The 17,956-nt window shown below is 47.5% G+C and overlaps 1 protein-coding gene across 1 annotated transcript in view; it reads left to right on the top strand.

Annotated features, from left to right (window-relative positions):
* Nucleotides 1-17,956, top strand: part of LOC134936115 (complement C3-like) — a 159,736-nt gene that overhangs the window by 62,215 nt on the left and 79,565 nt on the right. Inside the window, exons 5-9 of the mRNA XM_063931025.1 lie at nt 2,817-2,911; nt 7,168-7,250; nt 10,487-10,574; nt 16,790-16,892; nt 17,783-17,903. Of these exons, the coding sequence (XP_063787095.1) occupies nt 2,817-2,911; nt 7,168-7,250; nt 10,487-10,574; nt 16,790-16,892; nt 17,783-17,903 (490 nt within the window). The remainder of the gene's footprint in view (nt 1-2,816; nt 2,912-7,167; nt 7,251-10,486; nt 10,575-16,789; nt 16,893-17,782; nt 17,904-17,956) is intronic.

The raw sequence follows: 17,956 nt of genomic DNA, 5'->3' as shown, positions 1-17,956 counted from the left end.
CAGGAAAAAGAGGCAATTTGGAGGCCCTTGCACAAACTGGCTTTATTCTACCTAAGTTGCCCTCCCACAAGTGTGTACTCCGAAAGAGTGTTTAGTGCCGCCGCTCACCTTGTCAGCAATCTGCGTACGAGGATTTCTTCCAGAAAATGTGGAGAAGATGATGTTCATTAAAATGAATTATAATCAATTCCTCCGTGGAGACATTGACCAGCAGCAATTGCCTCCACAAAGTACACAGGGAGCTGAGATGGTGGATTCCAGTGGGGACGTATTGATAATCTGTGAGGAGCGGGATGTACACGGTGATATATCGGAGGATGATGATGAGGTGGACATCTTGCCTCTGTAGAGCCAGTTTGTGCAAGGAGAGATTAATTGCTTCTTTTTCGGTGGGGGTCCAAACCAACCCGTCATTTCAGTCACAGTCGTGTGGCAGACCCTGTCACTGAAATGATGGGTTGGTTAAAGTGTGCATGTCCTGTTTATACAACATAAGGGTGGGGGGGAGGGCCCAAGGACAATTCCATCTTGCACCTCTTTTTTCTTTCATTTTTATTTGCGTCATGTGCTGTTTGGGGAGTGTTTTTTGGAAGGGCCATCCTGCGTGACACTGCAGTGCCACTCCTAGATGGGCCAGGTGTTTGTGTCGGCCACTAGGGTCGCTTATCTTACTCACACAGCTACCTCATTGCGCCTCTTTTTTTCTTCTTTGCGTCATGTGCTGTTTGGGGAGTGTTTTTTGGAAGGGCCATCCTGCGTGACACTGCAGTGCCACTCCTAGATGGGCCAGGTGTTTGTGTCGGCCACTAGGGTCGCTTATCTTACTCACACAGCTACCTCATTGCGCCTCTTTTTTTCTTCTTTGCGTCATGTGCTGTTTGGGGAGTGTTTTTTGGAAGGGCCATCCTGCGTGACACTGCAGTGCCACTCCTAGATGGGCCAGGTGTTTGTGTCGGCCACTAGGGTCGCTTAGCTTAGTCATCCAGCGACCTCGGTGCAAATTTTAGGACTAAAAATAATATTGTGAGGTGTGAGGTATTCAGAATAGACTGAAAATGAGTGGAAATTATGGTTTTTGAGGTTAATAATACTTTGGGATCAAAATGACCCCCAAATTCTATGATTTAAGCTGTTTTTTAGTGTTTTTTGAAAAAAACACCCGAATCCAAAACACACCCGAATCCGACAAAAAAAATTAGGTGAGGTTTTGCCAAAACGCGGTCGAACCCAAAACACGGCCGCGGAACCGAACCCAAAACCAAAACACAAAACCCGAAAAATTTCAAGTGCACATCCCTAGTGTGTACGGGCCTTAACTCTCTCTGCACATGTTATATCTGCCCCCCCCCCTGCACTGCACATGGTTTTGCCCAACTACTAACAAATTTGCTGCTACAATCAGGTCTGAATTACCCCCTTAATGAGTACCACAGTTATATTAACCATCTGTGCTCAAGCATGCATGTCACTAAAACCTAGATAGTAAGTGTTCTACACCATTTAGGGCGGGATGTATTAACCTCTCCCACAGCGTTAATGGGCTTTCTCCGCGGCCACCTGTCTCCTCCACGGTGCTGCTATTCGGTTCTCCCCCTCACTGCCGCGGCCACTCATGACTCAGCGTTGTGGATGCCGCGCTGAGCCTTGGTATTCATCGGCGCATACACGCATGCCCCAGCATCCTGAGTGGCCGCGGCAGTGAGGGGGAGAAGCGAATAGCAGTGCCGGGGCAGGGGGAAGAGACAGGTGGTCGCAGAGACAGCCAGTTAACGCTGCGGGAGAGGTTAGTACATCCCGCCTTTATAGCGTTAATTATTAATACTGTATTTCATACACTATCCAGTGTATGAAAAGTCCAACGTGTACATATATGTCCAGGGTCAGTATTAGGTTCTTTTACTGCTCCCCTCGACTCCCATTCGTGCTCCATTGTTCCGCAGAGCAGGATATTGTTGATTACGTTTAGAACCCCCCTTTAGAAATCCTGCGTTTGCCCCTGAATTGAATATAACATGCAATATATTCTAGATAGTAAATTAATTTGACATTCAACATGTATGCTCTTCAACTGAAGTGCCCCCAAATGCAGTCATAATCTAGGAATGCATATGGATAGGTAAACATGAAAATCTAATATTGGCGCCCTTACTCTCAGGACCTAGAAATGCTTGCCACATACAGATGGAACCCTGCTCATATATCCCTTTAATAGGATTAACTGAGTCAGTGCAGTTGGATTTAGGGGCAGATGTATTAACCTGGAGAAGGCATAAGGAAGTAATAAACCAGTGATATGTGCAAGGTGATACACGCACCAGCCAATCAGCTCCAATATGTAAATTAACAGGAGGTGATTGGCTGGTGCCTGAATCACCCTGCATTTATCACTGGTTTATCACTTCCTTATGCCTTCTCCAGGTTAATACATCTACCCCTTAATCCCCTGCTGTATTGTTCTCTCTGTATTGTATTGCAGCTGAGAACAATAGATGAAAGGCTTATGCTAATAAGCCTTGGGGCACCTAGGTGCACCAGAGAAGGCTAAATGAGTGAGGCTCCATCTGTATATAGAGACATTGCATGTATACAGTAGATTGTGTATGCCTATTGCTTTGGGTGGGTTTATCACCTGGTTTTTCCCTGGCATGCTCGTCTTTTCCTTCCTATCAGCAATTGTGCCTCCCAGCATTGTCATTTGATGAGAACATTTCAACAGTCCTATTTTTTGACATGTCAGCATAACTTTTGGGTCCCCAAAATGGGGTGTCACTTACTTTTGTGGGGGCATGGCTAAGGAGACTTTTCTCTCTTTCCAGAACCCTGATGGGATAGTGGTGAAGAAGGACCGATTCTCTTCCAGTGACAACAGTGGGATCATACAAAAGGTCTTCGAGCTCCCAGAGATCGCCAAGTGAGTGTCACCCATGGAGTGCGTCTACCTTAACATGTGCAATTGTCTATATACTTCTCTGTCTTATATCTATGTAAGGCTTATTTACATATTGTAACCAGGACAGTCAGGAGCTCTGGTGGCTGTGTCATGTCGACCTAGAACATGTCGACCTATAGTCCCTGTCGACCTACTTACTGTCGACCAATAGTGGTCGACCTAGACACTATCGACCTAAGTCTAGTCGACCCTACATACCACACCCTAGGGATGGACATCGGAAGCCCAGCATCAAATGATGAATGGTAACTAACCATCGCATCAAAAGAATTTGATTGAAAAAAGTATTGATATGACTTGCGCATGCGCAAAAGCAATTTGTGACCGTTCCCGATGTTAAACAGCTGAATTCAGCTGTATTTTAACATCGGATGGCAATCGCATCCACATCATTCGATGGCGGCTAACATTGGAAAACCGCCATTGAATGGGGAAAACACTAACATTGGAAGCAAAAAATCAATGGTTTCAAACCATCGCATTCCGATGTCCATTCCAATACTAAATGCTCCCGCTCCCTCTCAGTACCGTTGATTGTTTGCATCATGTGAGAAGGAGGAGGCCAGCATACACACAGCCAGTGGCGGTTCTTGCCACGGGCAAGCGGTACTTTTGCCCGGGGCGCCACCTTCAGGAGGGCGCCGGCGCCATCCGGAGGGCGCCGCACCAGGGCAAGATCCGCCACTGTGTCCCCCGCAGTGCCCTGCTGTGCCCCCCCGCTTTGAAGGGAACTAGACGCGTAGCGTCTAGTTTCCCTTCATTGAGAGGACCTTAGTTGTGCGGTGCGCGATGACGTCATCGCGCACCGCACAGCAAAGGTCCTCTCCATGAAGGGAAACTAGACGCTACGGTCTAGTTTCCCTTCGTCTAGAGGACCTTTGCTGTGCGATGCGCGATGACGTCATCGCGCACCGCACAGCATAGTGGCACAGACACTAGGGGTCATAATTGACCTCTAGTGTCTATGCTGTTCTATGGGAGAGACGTAATAACGTCTCTCCCATAGATTGAAGAGAAGAGAGGAGAGGAGAGGAGAAGAGCGGCGCCGGCGGCGGAGGGGGTCTGGATCAGGAACGGGGATGGTAAGTATACTTTTTATTTATTTTTATCTTTTCTTTCAGCGCGTTGACCACGCCCCAAATTGAAGCCACGCCCCCATATTTTGCCCGGGGCGCCACAAATCTTAGAACCGGCCCTGCACACAGCTCAGTGTAGTTAAAATGGGGTGGCATTCAGTATGCCGACTGTCGGGATCCCGGCGCACAGTATACCGGCGCCGGAATCCCGACAGCCAGCATACCAACACTTTTTCTCCCTCGTGGGGGTCCACGACCCCCCTGGAGGGAGAATAAAATAGCGTGGCGCGCATAGCGCGCCACCGTGCCCGCAGCGGGCAAGGGGCTCATTTGCGCTCACCACGCTGTCGGTATGCCGGCGGCCGGGCTCCCGGCGCCGGTATGCTTGTCGCCGGGAGCCCGGCCGCCGGCATACCATACTACACCCGTTAAAATGTACCCATTTCCCCTTCTGTACCATGAGTGTACAGTGTGTGGAGGAGGTGTGGGAGCAGCAAGCAGAGTTGGCATACAGTCAGATCTGGTAACAAAAGAAGGAGATTGGAATCTGCAGTACCCAACTTAAACAGAACCCAGTAAGTGAGACAGGGGATGAGATGTACCAAGCCTTGGAGAGAGATAAAGTGGAGAAGTTGCCCAAAGCATCCAATTAGCTTTTTTTATTTATCAAGCATAGTCTATGAAATGACCAGAGCCGTAACTAGGGTTTTTGGAGCCCAGGGCAAGATCAATAATGGCGCCCCCCCAAAAAAAAAAAAAAAAATACAAAGGAAAGAGGATGTGCCAACATAACACGCCAGCTGTTTCATGTCATACTGGGAACATTCTTTTTAATTCCACATGCACCTTACCATCATCATCTCCTGCACAAATAGGTGTCACTGTGTATAAAGATGTCAGGGTGTGAATGTATAGATGTAGGTGCAGTGGTCGAAGTGGAAGTTTTGAAGTGAAGGTATGGAAAAGTGAAGGGTGTAAGTAGGACCCCTTATACTATCTAGTACTGGATATACTAGTACTAGACCTTATACTATCCTTATACTACCCCTTATACTATTTAGTACTAGACCTTTCACATTTTAGCACACGTATGAGCCGAAATTCACATTATAGCACACGGTATGAGCCGAAATTCACATTATAGCACACAGAATGAGCCGAAATTCACATTATAGCACACAGAATGAGCCGAAAATCACATTATAGCACACAGAATGAGCCGAAAATCACACTATAGCACACAGAATGAGCCGAAATTCACATTATAGCACACAGAATGAGCCGAAATTTACATTATAGCACACAGAATATAGCACAAAGAATGAGCCGAAATTCACATTATAGCACACAGAATGAGCCAAAATTCACATTATAGCACACAGAATGAGTAAAAAAATTCACATTTTATATATATATATATATATATATATATATATATACACACACACACACACACACACACAAAATAAATATATATCTATACTCACAATTGCGGCGGCACTTGGATATAAATACAGTTGATGCAGAGTATTACTACAATGTTTCGGAGAATTTATTAGCACTCCGTCATCAGGTAAAACATGCATACAAAAAACATACCTTTAAATAGAATCCCCACCTCATGTGCTCCACTTGGCGTGCGGCTTCAGCTAGCGGGCGCCCACTGATGACGTCCGCTCCAGACCCGTTTTTTTTATTTCCTGATCCACGGGGTCCCTCTGTCCCTCGGGGCACTATACACTTGTCCCCTTTGCGGCTGCCCCCTCTGTCGCCGGGCCTGCGGGCGGGAGCCAAGACAACAGCGGTAGCGTAAGGTGGGCGGGAGGGAAAGCGCGCGGTGTGACGTGCTGACGTCACACCGTGAGGCAGTCAGATGGACCATGACGACGGGTGGGCTGGGCTGTGCGCACAGCCACCCACAACGAAGCTGACAGACGGTGCAGATCTATAGTAGCGGGGGCGACTTGCCTCTGCTTTGTGTATACCCCTCCCCCCTATTCTATGCATCTCTTTGTGTATACCTCCCCCTATTCTATGCCTCTCTTTGTGTATAGTATACCCCCTATTCTATGCCTCTCTTTGTGTATAGTATACCCCCCTCCCCCTATTCTATGCCTCTTTGTGTATAGTACACCCCCCCTCTCCCCCTATTCTATGCCTCTTTATGTATAGTATTATAGTATACCCCCCCTTCCCCCTATTCTATGCCTCTCTTTGTGTATAGTTTTATAGTATACCCCACCCTCTCCCCCTATTCTATGCCTCTCTTGCAGGGGAGGGCAACCTCTTCCTAATTTGCCTTGCCAGGAAGCAGGTCCCCATCCTTGGTGATATCCAGTGATATTTTGGAAGATGGCGCATGTGCACTAGAAGGCAAAGTCTCTCCAGAGACTTTGCTCTCAATCTGCGATGCTATCTTCCCGAAGATGTCACTGGGAAGATGGCATCTGCCTTGGTGGAGGGACCCACTTCCCAGATGAAGGCAAGTATACTCTGGGAGGAGCGGACTTGGTAATTAGTAGTGGGTGCAGGGCATGCTATTTGGGCCCCTTGGACCCAGGAACCAGTGTGCACAGCACACCTTGCATCCATTACAGATATGCCAATGGGCAGATGACTACAAGTTGGTAGGTGCATAGCAGATTTGAGTAAGGATTTCAAACCAGAGTAGGTATTATTAAATATAACAGGATACATGTGATAGAAGACAAACAGCAGTTAATTATATAAGGGATCAATCTCTCTTGGGCTAAGTGCTGTACAGCTGTACAGTACTATGGCACTCCAATAACACAGTGATAGACTTGGGCACATGCATATGCTTTTATAGAGGCATATGAACAAGTATTGCAAATAAAGTGTAGACAGTCTGACCTTTAAGTTTGGTGTATAATAGTTTCTCAGACATGTGATGTTATTTAGACAGATGAGTCATGCACAATAACACACAGTTTGGAGATAGCACATAGCAATTAACCATGTAACTACTGTATATATCAAGACATAAAATATTGAAAAATGTTAGTTGTAATTGTATTTTCATTGGTCACACCAAGCTGACAGATCACTGTATGTACAGGGCCCTGTAATCCCCGCCTGCTTCTGTTATATACAGTAGTAAGAAATTATTTTCCCTTACAGTGACGGAATTTGGCAGATTGTTTGTAAATTTCAAGTAGCTCCTCAGGAAATTTTCCGCACAGAGTTCGAGGTCAAAGAGTATGGTGAGTAGAAAGACAACGGTAATACTGGTTTCATTTGTTTACACAGAATACGATGATTAATCTCTGACCCATAGTTATACAAACCAAGGCATACAGTATCTTCCCTGCAAATGCAGTGATCTCCAATCATGGTAGAAATACTTTAATGCAAATAGCTGTTCACGCTGATTGGATGTATAAGCGTGTACAAAGGTGCATGTAAAAATATAGTTGAGCCAATGTAGTATTTATACCCATGAGCTGTGGTGGGCCTGATCCACAGATGGAAACAAAGGCCTTCCAAGCTGTGAATTTGTATGCAGCAGCTGTGCAAAAATATGCAAATGCTGCGCCACCTCCACTGTGTACATCAACATACATAGAAACAGAGAATTTGACGGCAGATAAGAACCACTTGGCCCATCTAGCCTGCCCCATAGATCCATAGTCTGCAACATAGCATCCATAGGTGTTGTTGTTGCTGGTACAGGGCTCTGACGGCTTCCGGAGCCTACCCCCTCTCTCCCCCCCCCCCTGCACCCAGATACACTGCGTCAGCCACACCGACCTCACCTCCTGTGCTCCGTGGTTTTTCCCCTTTTAGCAGTGTGCTGCTGTCAGTGTCACCGCTGGCTCTGGCTCTCCATCCTCACTGATGCTTAGCCCGACTCCTCCCAGCATCAATGAGGATGGAGAGACGAAGCTGGCCGGGACACTGACAGCAAATGTGCCTGCAGCAGCACACTGCTAAAAGAGGAAAAGCCACAGAGCTCAATAGGCTAGTGTGGTTGTGGTGATGGCCACAGAAAATATGCCAAAGCTGCAGGAGGTGCCTTGTGTGTAAATAGTGATCCGAAGATGCAGCATCGGATCATCTGCACGAACATGGGGCATCTGAGTAGCCCTCAGAATGTGCAGGATTTTTCCAGGGGTTTTCATGCTGCAGGGGCCAGGAAATGTGGGTCAGAAGATGCAGACCCTGGTATCGGCACAACACAGTTTTTAAAAGCACTTGCTGTCACCACCCCGCCCTGCCCCCAGACAGTTGCAGCATGTCAGTCATGCAGAGGTTTAAGGGACAAAGCAACCATCGTCACATCCATTAATCTGTACATGCAACGATCAGTAACCATCGGTGAGTAAGGCCCTATGTTGAGATGGAGAAATTGCACTTGCCATGAGGTTGGTGCAAGTGTCAATGATGCGACCATTGGCACGTTGATGGTGACATGTCAAAAATCTCCAGCGGTGTTAGAGATGCTGAAAGTGGGGATCTTAATGCAAACACGCCTTTACTATTCTTGGCCTGTATTTGCACGCCCCTCCCCATGACCTTTCTTTCTCTCCAAGCATAAGAAGGTGCGGGAACCAAATTCCTATATATGGACATGGGCATACACCATTTATTCTCAACAAAAGCAGCACAAATGTATTCATTTCATACTATGGGCGGGATGTACTATCAGGATCGACGGTCATCGCAACGATGCTAATTGCATATGTAGTAACATATGTGATTAGGATCGCAATGCAATGCCAGGGGTGCCCTGCGATCACTGATAGCGCTGAGGAGAGGGTTTGCGGCGACCTCCGTCACCTCCCAGCACCGGGAGGTGACGTGTGCTGGGAGTCCCATGGCTCCTCCTTCTCCTGCCTGCCGCCGGAAGACGATAAGGCTGTGATGCGTGGGAGGTGCAGGCGGGGAATCCTGGAGCAGGCTGCCAGGAAACAGGTGAGTGGGGGGGTCGGCGTGTGCGGCGAGTGCGGCATGTTGCGGAAAGAAGCCCATAGGCTTCTATAGGCTATCACCATAAAAAGATGGCGATACCCTTGGCAGCCGGGTCTTAGTACATATGAAAAAGCGGTAAAACCCCCGGAACGGGGGTTTTACTGCATTTTCCCTTTAGTACATCCCGCCCTAAGGGGTCTGTTCATGAAGGAGTGAAAAGAGTGGAGAAGTGAGCCTGTGGAGAAGTTGCCCGTTGCAACCAATCAGCTGCTCCGTACAATTGTATAGTATGCAAATGATAAATGTTACTTCAATGCTGATTGGTTGCCGTGGGCAACTTCTCCACTTGCTCACTTCTCCACACTTTTCACTGCTTCATGAAGCACACTAACATATGCCCAACTCAGCATGAGCCCTTTAGTCCATATTTATCATGGACTAACTCCTCACTTGAGATGTTGTAGACACATCTCTCCAGGCAGAGGTCCCTATCTTGGCCCACAATCCTGTACATTTACCTGTAATAAGCGATGAAGTTCTGTAAGGTAGATGCATGGTTTATTTCCTTTGCAGCTTTGCATGGCTGGTTTACTTTGCAAACACAGGGCCTAATTCAGGTTGGATCTCAGTGTGGGATCCAACCGCAAAAAATGAGAAAAAGATGCGGGCGCATGCACAGCGCCCGTCCTGCGCCCCCATTTTCTGCGGGGGGGGGCGCAGAAAATGCAATCGCCTCTGCCTGTCAATCAGTCAGAGGCGGTCGCTGGGCGGTGGGGGGGGCGGCAACGCGGAGACGGAGCATTGCGGGAGTGGAGGCGGCCAAACTGGGGGCGGTGCGGCACGAATAGGGACGTGACGGTGATGTCACACTCAGCCGCCACGATCGGGAACATGGTGACGGGCCTCCTGCGCGCGCCGGCAGGAGGCATCCTCTATGTCTGCTAACAAGCATAAATTGCGATGCGTTTACAATTTCTGCTTGTTGAATGGGGGGGAGGCGGCGGTCAGCATCCTGGGACGGCCTTGCCCAGCGATGGTCGGCCCCCAACATGCTAGCAAAAGGATTGCAAATTCTGCTAATTAGCAGAATTTGCAATCCTTACTGAATATTGAAAGTATGAATATGTAAATGTTAAGCATTAGTCCTACTTATTACTTATATTTAAATAAATATGTATAGTAATAAAATGGAAAATGCAAAAGCACATTTAAGAGATACACACACAAACACACACACACACACACACACACACACACACACACACACACACACACACACACACACACACACACACACACACACACCCTGTATGTGAGTTAAGAATCTGCAGGAAAGATAACTGCTAGATACTCTCTCTACCATGTACCATCTTGCAATCCATTAGCTATAGAACTTTGGTTGACTTTACAAAATAGTTTCTCTGGGTCTATTTTTTCACATATTGTAAGAAAAAACTTCCAAGATGACTTACTAATCCAGTAAGACTGTATACCGGTATGTTAATGTAATGTCATTTTCTCTCCTTAGTTTTGCCAAGTTTTGAGGTCCTGTTGGACTGCCCGCAGAATTCTTTCTTTGTGGATGATAATGATTTTACTGTGGACATTACAGCAAGGTGAGGATCCAAATTCAGATATTTAACTGTTAAAACCTCCAATCTTCTGTAAACATCACTTAGGTTTTTCAAAATCCATAATCCTAAAAGTCAACCCGGTCTTGCCGAATGATCTCTAACATATATGGAGATATTTTTCTAGGTATATGAAACTTGAGTGATCTTTGTTCAAACGTTCTACCCAGGGCCGTTTTAACAGCAGTGTAGGCCCCTGGGCACAGCAATGCACTGGGGCCCCCTACCCATCCTCCAGCGGTAGGGGTGGGGGGTGCTATCAGCAGCAGCTTTGCTGTCCAGTGGGCAGTAGGGGGTGTTCTGTCTTCCGCTCCGTATGTAGGACCTGGAGCAGTAATTTCTGCTAATTACTCCTTTACTGCACAGACAGTGGGAGATGGGGTGGGAGGGAGAACACTAAACTGTAGAAGAGGCATCGGGCTGAATGAAGGGGCCCTAGTACATAACTTTCAGAGTGGTAGGGGGTGTGTAATACGCAGGGGAGGGTTGGATAGTGGAGTGGGCTTAATATTCATAATTTTCTGGTGGGAGGTCAGCTTGCTTGACTGCAGATATCTCCAGTTCCTGGAAATAGATTTCTTAGCCTTGAATGCGATAAAACACTAGAGAGTCCCACCTTTCAGGAGGTTCTGGGGACTTGGGGATCAGAGTTCAGGAGCCAGAGCAATCTACCGGCAAATTTATAAAACTGCAAACCAGATGTGTGGAGCTGGAGCAGGGACCAGCTGCTTGAAGGCTTATATCTCTGGTTCTGGGTATAGTAGAGACAAGCTGCCAGTGTCCACTGAAAGAGGGGAGTCTCATCATTTGGAGAATACCCTCAGGAAAACTCTAAGTCAGACAGAACCCGAGATATCTGGCTGGGAAGAGCAATTAACAGATTTGGATGGGGACCACTGCTTCGAAGTCAGATATCTCCGGTTCCCCAGGGCTGATTTTCAAAAATCTGGTACCCCTGGAAAGAGGGGACCCTCAGCTATCAGCCTAGGGCCCTTAGACTCCTGGGGCCCTTGGGCAAGAGCCCATTGAGCCCATACGAAAAGACGGCCCTGGTTCTACCAGGACCAAAAATTAACCAGCTGCAAAAGTGTAATTTCGGAAGTGTAATGTCCTGAAATGTATATATTCTAATGATGTAAAGTTCATTCTTACTTTGAGATAAAGCCCTGGAGAGAGATAAAATTAAGAATTTGGAATTTGTCCAAGGTTTGATACAGTACATCTCCTCTTTTGTGTGTCACATTATTTTTAAGTATGTTTAAAAATGACCATAGTTCTTCAGCAATTTATGGAACTACAAATCCCAGCATGTCCTGATAGCCAAAGGAGCCAGCTCTGTGGGCGGATGTGGCATTAACTGTGACGGGGCCAGTGCCGTAACTAGGCATTTTAGCGCTGTGTGCAAGAAACGGCATTGGCGCCCCCCCATGCAAGATTGGGGCAGTGTGAAAACATATATAGGGGCGTGGCTTCATGGGGAAGGGGCACGGCCACAAAATAATACCAATTCATACTACGGTGCACAGTAGTCTCCATTATTTAAATTACGCTGCACAGTAGCGCCACTACACCAGGTAGAGCCCCTTTTACACATTACGGCAGACAGTGTCCCCTTTTTACACATTACGGCAGACAGAGTCCCCTTTTTGCACATTACGGCAGACAGCATCCCCATTTTACACATTACGGCAGACAGCATCCCCATTTTACACATTACGGCAGACAGCGTCCCCTTTTTACACATTAAGGCAGACAGCGTCCCCCTTTTACACATTACGGCAAACAGCGTCCCCCTTTTACACATTATGACAGACAGCATCCCATTTTAACACATTAAGGCAGACAGCGTCCCCTTTTTACACATTATGGCAGACAGCGTCCCCTTTTTACACATTAGGGCAGACAGCGTCCCCCTTTTTACACATTACGGCAGGCTGCATTCCCATTTTTACACATTACGGCAGACAGCGTCCCTCTTTTTACACATTACGGCAGACAGCGTCCCCCTTTTTACACATTACGGCAGACAGCGTCTCCTTTTTTACACATTACGGCAGACAGCATCCCCCTTTTTACACATTACGGCAGACAGCGTCCCCTTTTTACACATTACGATATACAGCGTCCCCATTTTTACACATTACGGCAGACAGCGTCCCCTTTTTACACATTACGGCAGACAGCGTCCCCCTTTTACACATTAAGGCAGACAGCATACCCCTTTTACACATTATGGCAGACAGCATCCCCTTTTAACACATTAAGGCAGACAGCGTCCCCTTTTTACACATTACGGCAGACAGCGTCCCCTTTTTACACATTACAGCAGACTGCGTCCCCCTTTTTACACATTAAGGCAGATAGCGTCCCCCTTTTTACACATTACGGCAGACAGCATCCCCCTTTTTACACATTACGGCAGGCAGCGTCCCCTTTTTACACATTACAGCAGACAGTGTCTCCTTTTTTACACATTACGGCAGACAGCATCCCCCTTTTTACACATTACGGCAGACAGCGTCCCTTTTTACACATTACGGCAGACAGCGTCCCTTTTTACACATTACGATAGACAGCGTCCTCCTTTTTACACATTACGGCAGATAGCATCCCCCTTTTTACACAATACGGCAGACTGCGTCCCCCTTTTTACACATTAAGGCAGATAGCGTCCCCCTTTTTACACATTACGGCAGACAGCATCCCCCTTTTTACACATTACGGCAGGCAGCGTCCCCTTTTTACACATTACAGCAGACAGTGTCTCCTTTTTTACACATTACGGCAGGCAGCGTCCCCCTTTTTACACATTACGGCAGACAGCGTCTCTTTTTACACATTACGGCAGACAGCGTCCCTTTTTACACATTACGACAGACAGCGTCTCCTTTTTTACACATTACGGCAGACAGCATCCCCCTTTTTACACATTATGGCAGACAGCATCCCCTTTTTACACATTACGACAGACAGCATCCCCCTTTTTACATATTACAGCAGACAGCGTCTCCTTTTTTACACATTACGGCAGACAGCGTCCCCCTTTTTACACATTATGGCAGACAGCATCCCCTTTTTACACATTACGACATACAGCGTCCCCCTTTTTACACATTACGGCAGACAGCGTCCCCTTTTTACACATTACGGCAGACAGCGTCCCCCTTTTACACATTAAGGCAGACAGCGTACCCCTTTTACACATTATGGCAGACAGCATCCCCTTTTTACACATTAAGGCAGACAGCGTCCCCTTTTTACACATTACGGCAGACAGCGTCCCCTTTTTACTTATTACGGCAGACTGCATCCCCCTTTTTACACATTAAGACAGACAGCATCCCCCTCTTTACACATTACGGCAGACAGCGTCTCCTTTTTTACACATTACGGCAGACAGCGTCCCCCTTTTTACACATTACGACATACAGCGTCCCCCTTTTTACACATTATGGCAGACAGTGTCCCCCTTTTTACACATTAAGGCAGACAGCGTCCCCCTTTTTACACATTACGGCAGACAGCATCCCCCTCTTTACACATTACGGCAGACAGCGTCTCCTTTTTTACACATTACGGCAGACAGCGTCCCCCTTTTTACACATTACGACATACAGCGTCCCCCTTTTTACACATTACGGCAGACAGCGTCCCCCTTTTTACACATTACGGCAGACAGCGTCCCACTTTTACACATTAAGGTAGACAGCGTACACCTTTTACACATTATGGCAGACAGCATCCCCTTTTTACACATTAAGGCAGACAGCGTCCCCTTTTTACACATTACGGCAGACAGCGTACCCTTTTTACACATTACGGCAGACTGCGTCCCCCTTTTTACACATTAAGGCAGACAGCGTCCCCCTTTTTACACATTACGGCAGAGAGCGTCCCCTTTTTACATATTAAGACAGACAGCGTCCCCTTTTTACACATTACAGCAGACAGCGTCTCCTTTTTTACACATTACGGCAGACAGCATCCCCCTTTTTACACATTACGGCAGACAGCATCCCCTTTTTACACATTACGACAGACAGCGTCCCCCTTTTTACACATTACGGCAGACAGCGTCTCCTTTTTACACATTACGGCTGACAGCGTCTCCTTTTTTACACATTACGGCAGACAGCATCCCCCTTTTTACACATTATGGCAGACAGCCTCCCCTTTTTACACATTACCACAGACAGCGTCCACTTTTTACATATTACGGCAGACAGCGTCCCCCTTTTACACATTAAGGCAGACAGCGTCCCCCTTTTACACATTATGGCAGACAGCGTCCCCTTTTTACACATTACGGCAGACAGCGTCCCCCTTTTTACACATTAAGGCAGACAGCATCCCCCTTTTTACACATTACGGCAGACAGCGTCCCCCTCTTTACACATTACGGTAGACAGCGTCTCCTTTTTTACACATTACGGCAGACAGCGTCCCCCTTTTTACACAATACGGCAGACAGCGTTCCCTTTTTACACATTACGACAGACAGCGTCCCCCTTTTTACACATTACGGCAGACAGCGTCCCCTTTTTACACATTACGGCAGACAGCGTCTTATTTTTTACACATTACGGTAGACAGCATCCCTCTTTTTACACATTATGGCAGACAGTCCCCCTTTTTACATATTACAGCAGACAGCGTCCCCTTTTTTACACATTACGGCAGACAGCGTCCCCCTTTTTACACATTACGGTAGCCAGCGTCCCCTTTTTACACATTACGGCAGACAGTCCCCCTTTTTGCATATTACGGCAGACAGCGTCCCCTTTTTTATACATTACGGCAGACAGCATCCCCCTTTTTACACATTACGGTAGCCAGTCCCCCTTTTTACACATTGTGGCAGACAGAATAGAGAGAGAGAGAGAGATACTTACCATCTCTCCCCGCTGGCAGTCAGGCTCCTCGTGCTGGCAGATCCCTCGGTGCAGGCAGCGGAGAAGGAGGAGGAGGGAGGGGAACTGGAGCCGCAGCAGCGCTATGTGCTTGGTAGAGGCACCGTTGCAGCAGTCCCCTCTCCTTCCGCATTGGCTGGCCGCCGCTGTGAATGCTGGGATGAGGGAAGCGCTGCTGCGGCTCCAGTCCCCCTCCCTCCTCCTCCTTCCCTGCCTCCGGCGCTGCTGCTCTCCTCCAGCGCGGCGCACGGGCGCACAGAGCACAGAACAGGCAGCTTGTAATGAGTCAATTTGACTCATTACAAGCCGCTGGCCGTGCGCCCTCAGGGCAACTGTGCTGTGTGCCAGGCACACCTGGCACACACGTAGTTACGGCGCTGGACGGGGCTCTCACTACTTTTCTTCCCCTGGGTGGGGAGAGGTGTAAAGCCCAAGGTGGCAGCTTGTGTTAGTATTTAGGGGGTAATTCAGACCTGATCGCTAGGCTGAGTTTTCTCACAGCCTGCGATCAGATCTGAACTGCGCATGGGTATGCACCGCAATGCGTAAGCATGACGGACCGCAGCAACGGGGATCGTCAGTCAGCGACGGGATGGTTCAAAATTTCTGAACATACAGGCGATCGCAAGGAGATTGACAGGAAGAGGGCATTTGTGGGTGGCAACTGACCGTTTTCAAGGAGTGTCCAGGAAAACGCAGGAGAGACCAGGCGTTTGGAGGGAGGTGTTGTGACGTCAGCTCCGGCCCCGATCATCGCAGCGGCTGAGTAAGTCCTGGGCTGAGCAGAAACTGCAGAAACTGATGTTTGTGCAGTTCTGCTACAAATGCGATTGCACACCTGCACACACTCCATACCCTCCCCCTGTAGGCGGCGACTACCTGATCGCAGGGATGCAAAAAAATGCACCCTAGCAATCAGGGGGGTAATTCAGACCTGATCGTAGCAGCAATATTTGTTAGCAGTTGGGCAAATCCATGTGCACTGCAGGGGGGGGGGGTTATTTTGTTTCTGTCCAGGGTAAATACTGGCTGCTTTATTTTTACACTGCAATTTAGATTTCAGTTTGAACATACCCCACCCACATCTAACTCTTCCTGCACATGTTATATCTGCCCCCCCCCCCCTGCAGTGCACATGGTTTTGCCCAACTGCTAACGAATTTGCTGCTGCGATCAACTCTGAATTAGGCCAAGGTCTGAATTGCCCCCTTAGTTTCTCTTTATTTAATTGAACAATGATTTTGTTCATTGACTAATTATGTCCCTGTACGTGGTGTCCCTCTTTTCCAGGTTTCTGCATGGGAAGGAAGTGGATGGCTCTGGATATGCAATTTTTGGAGTAATTGTTAACAATAAGAAACAGAATTTCCCGGATTCTCTGACCAACATCACGGTAAAACATTATAACACATAAGACACTGTATGAGAATCTAGTGAGGAGCTCAGAGGAGAATGGGACATCTCAGGAGATGGGGATTCCAAGAGTGGGTTAGGTCAATGTGTGTTGAATTATATAGGCAAAAACAAGGGAGATATCTCAGAAGACAACTCATAGCAATAGCTAGGGCTACCTTAACATATAGGAACACGGGGCAACTGCCAAGGGGCCCACAATTCATGGGGCCTTTAAGCGTGGGCTAGGGGTGGTCACACAATCAGAGTGGCTGGGCATTCTCTAGCTGCCTTCCAGTCTGCAGCCAGACAGTGAATGTCTGTAAGCATGCTGATTGGTGGAAGGCTAGAGCTATTCACCAATCAGAGTGCTGACAGCCATTCACTGTATGGAAGCGTGTAGAGAGACTGTGCAGAAGGGGCAAGTTATGATTTGGTTTTATAAGTGTTTCCCATTGAATGGGTGTGTAGGAGCGCCAGTGCATTGCTTTGCCCAGGGCCTACAATGATATTCAGGTGGCCCTGGCAATAAACATTCCAATTGTAAATGCTAATGACAGTTGTACATACAAACATGATATGAGGAGTTAGGTATGGAATCACTGAATGGAGAAGAGTGAGGAGATAGACGGGAAAGTGGAACCTCTTACATTTCTGCTAGTAAGAGCATTGCCTGGGTGTCCCCATAAAACTCATCATCTGGGCTAATTCATGAAGCTGATTTGTCAACAGAGCTTGCGCTCTAACCAAACAAGGTTGAGAGCTCCTTTTACAGGGTTTATATCAAGAGTGGTAGACACATCTAAAATTATTGCAGGTCCTGGATCATTTATCGATTTTTGTTTTTGTGTTTTTGTTTTTTTTATCACTTGATGTTAATTGTCCTAACAGGTGACGAAGGGGAGCGGAAAGGCGACCCTACATCGCCACATGATCACCAGCCGTTACCCGGACCCAACCTTTCTCCTCGGAAGTTCTCTCTATGTCACTGTGGTCATATTAACAAATGCAGGTACTGTATGAGAGGAAGATCATTTTCCCCAGAGGTGCGGATACATGAGATGG

The sequence above is a fragment of the Pseudophryne corroboree genome, chromosome 6 (genome assembly GCF_028390025.1).
Source record: "Pseudophryne corroboree isolate aPseCor3 chromosome 6, aPseCor3.hap2, whole genome shotgun sequence".
Classification (NCBI taxonomy): domain Eukaryota; kingdom Metazoa; phylum Chordata; class Amphibia; order Anura; family Myobatrachidae; genus Pseudophryne; species Pseudophryne corroboree.
Note: the sequence above shows the minus strand (reverse complement) of the source record. Positions and strands in the feature narration are given on the sequence as shown.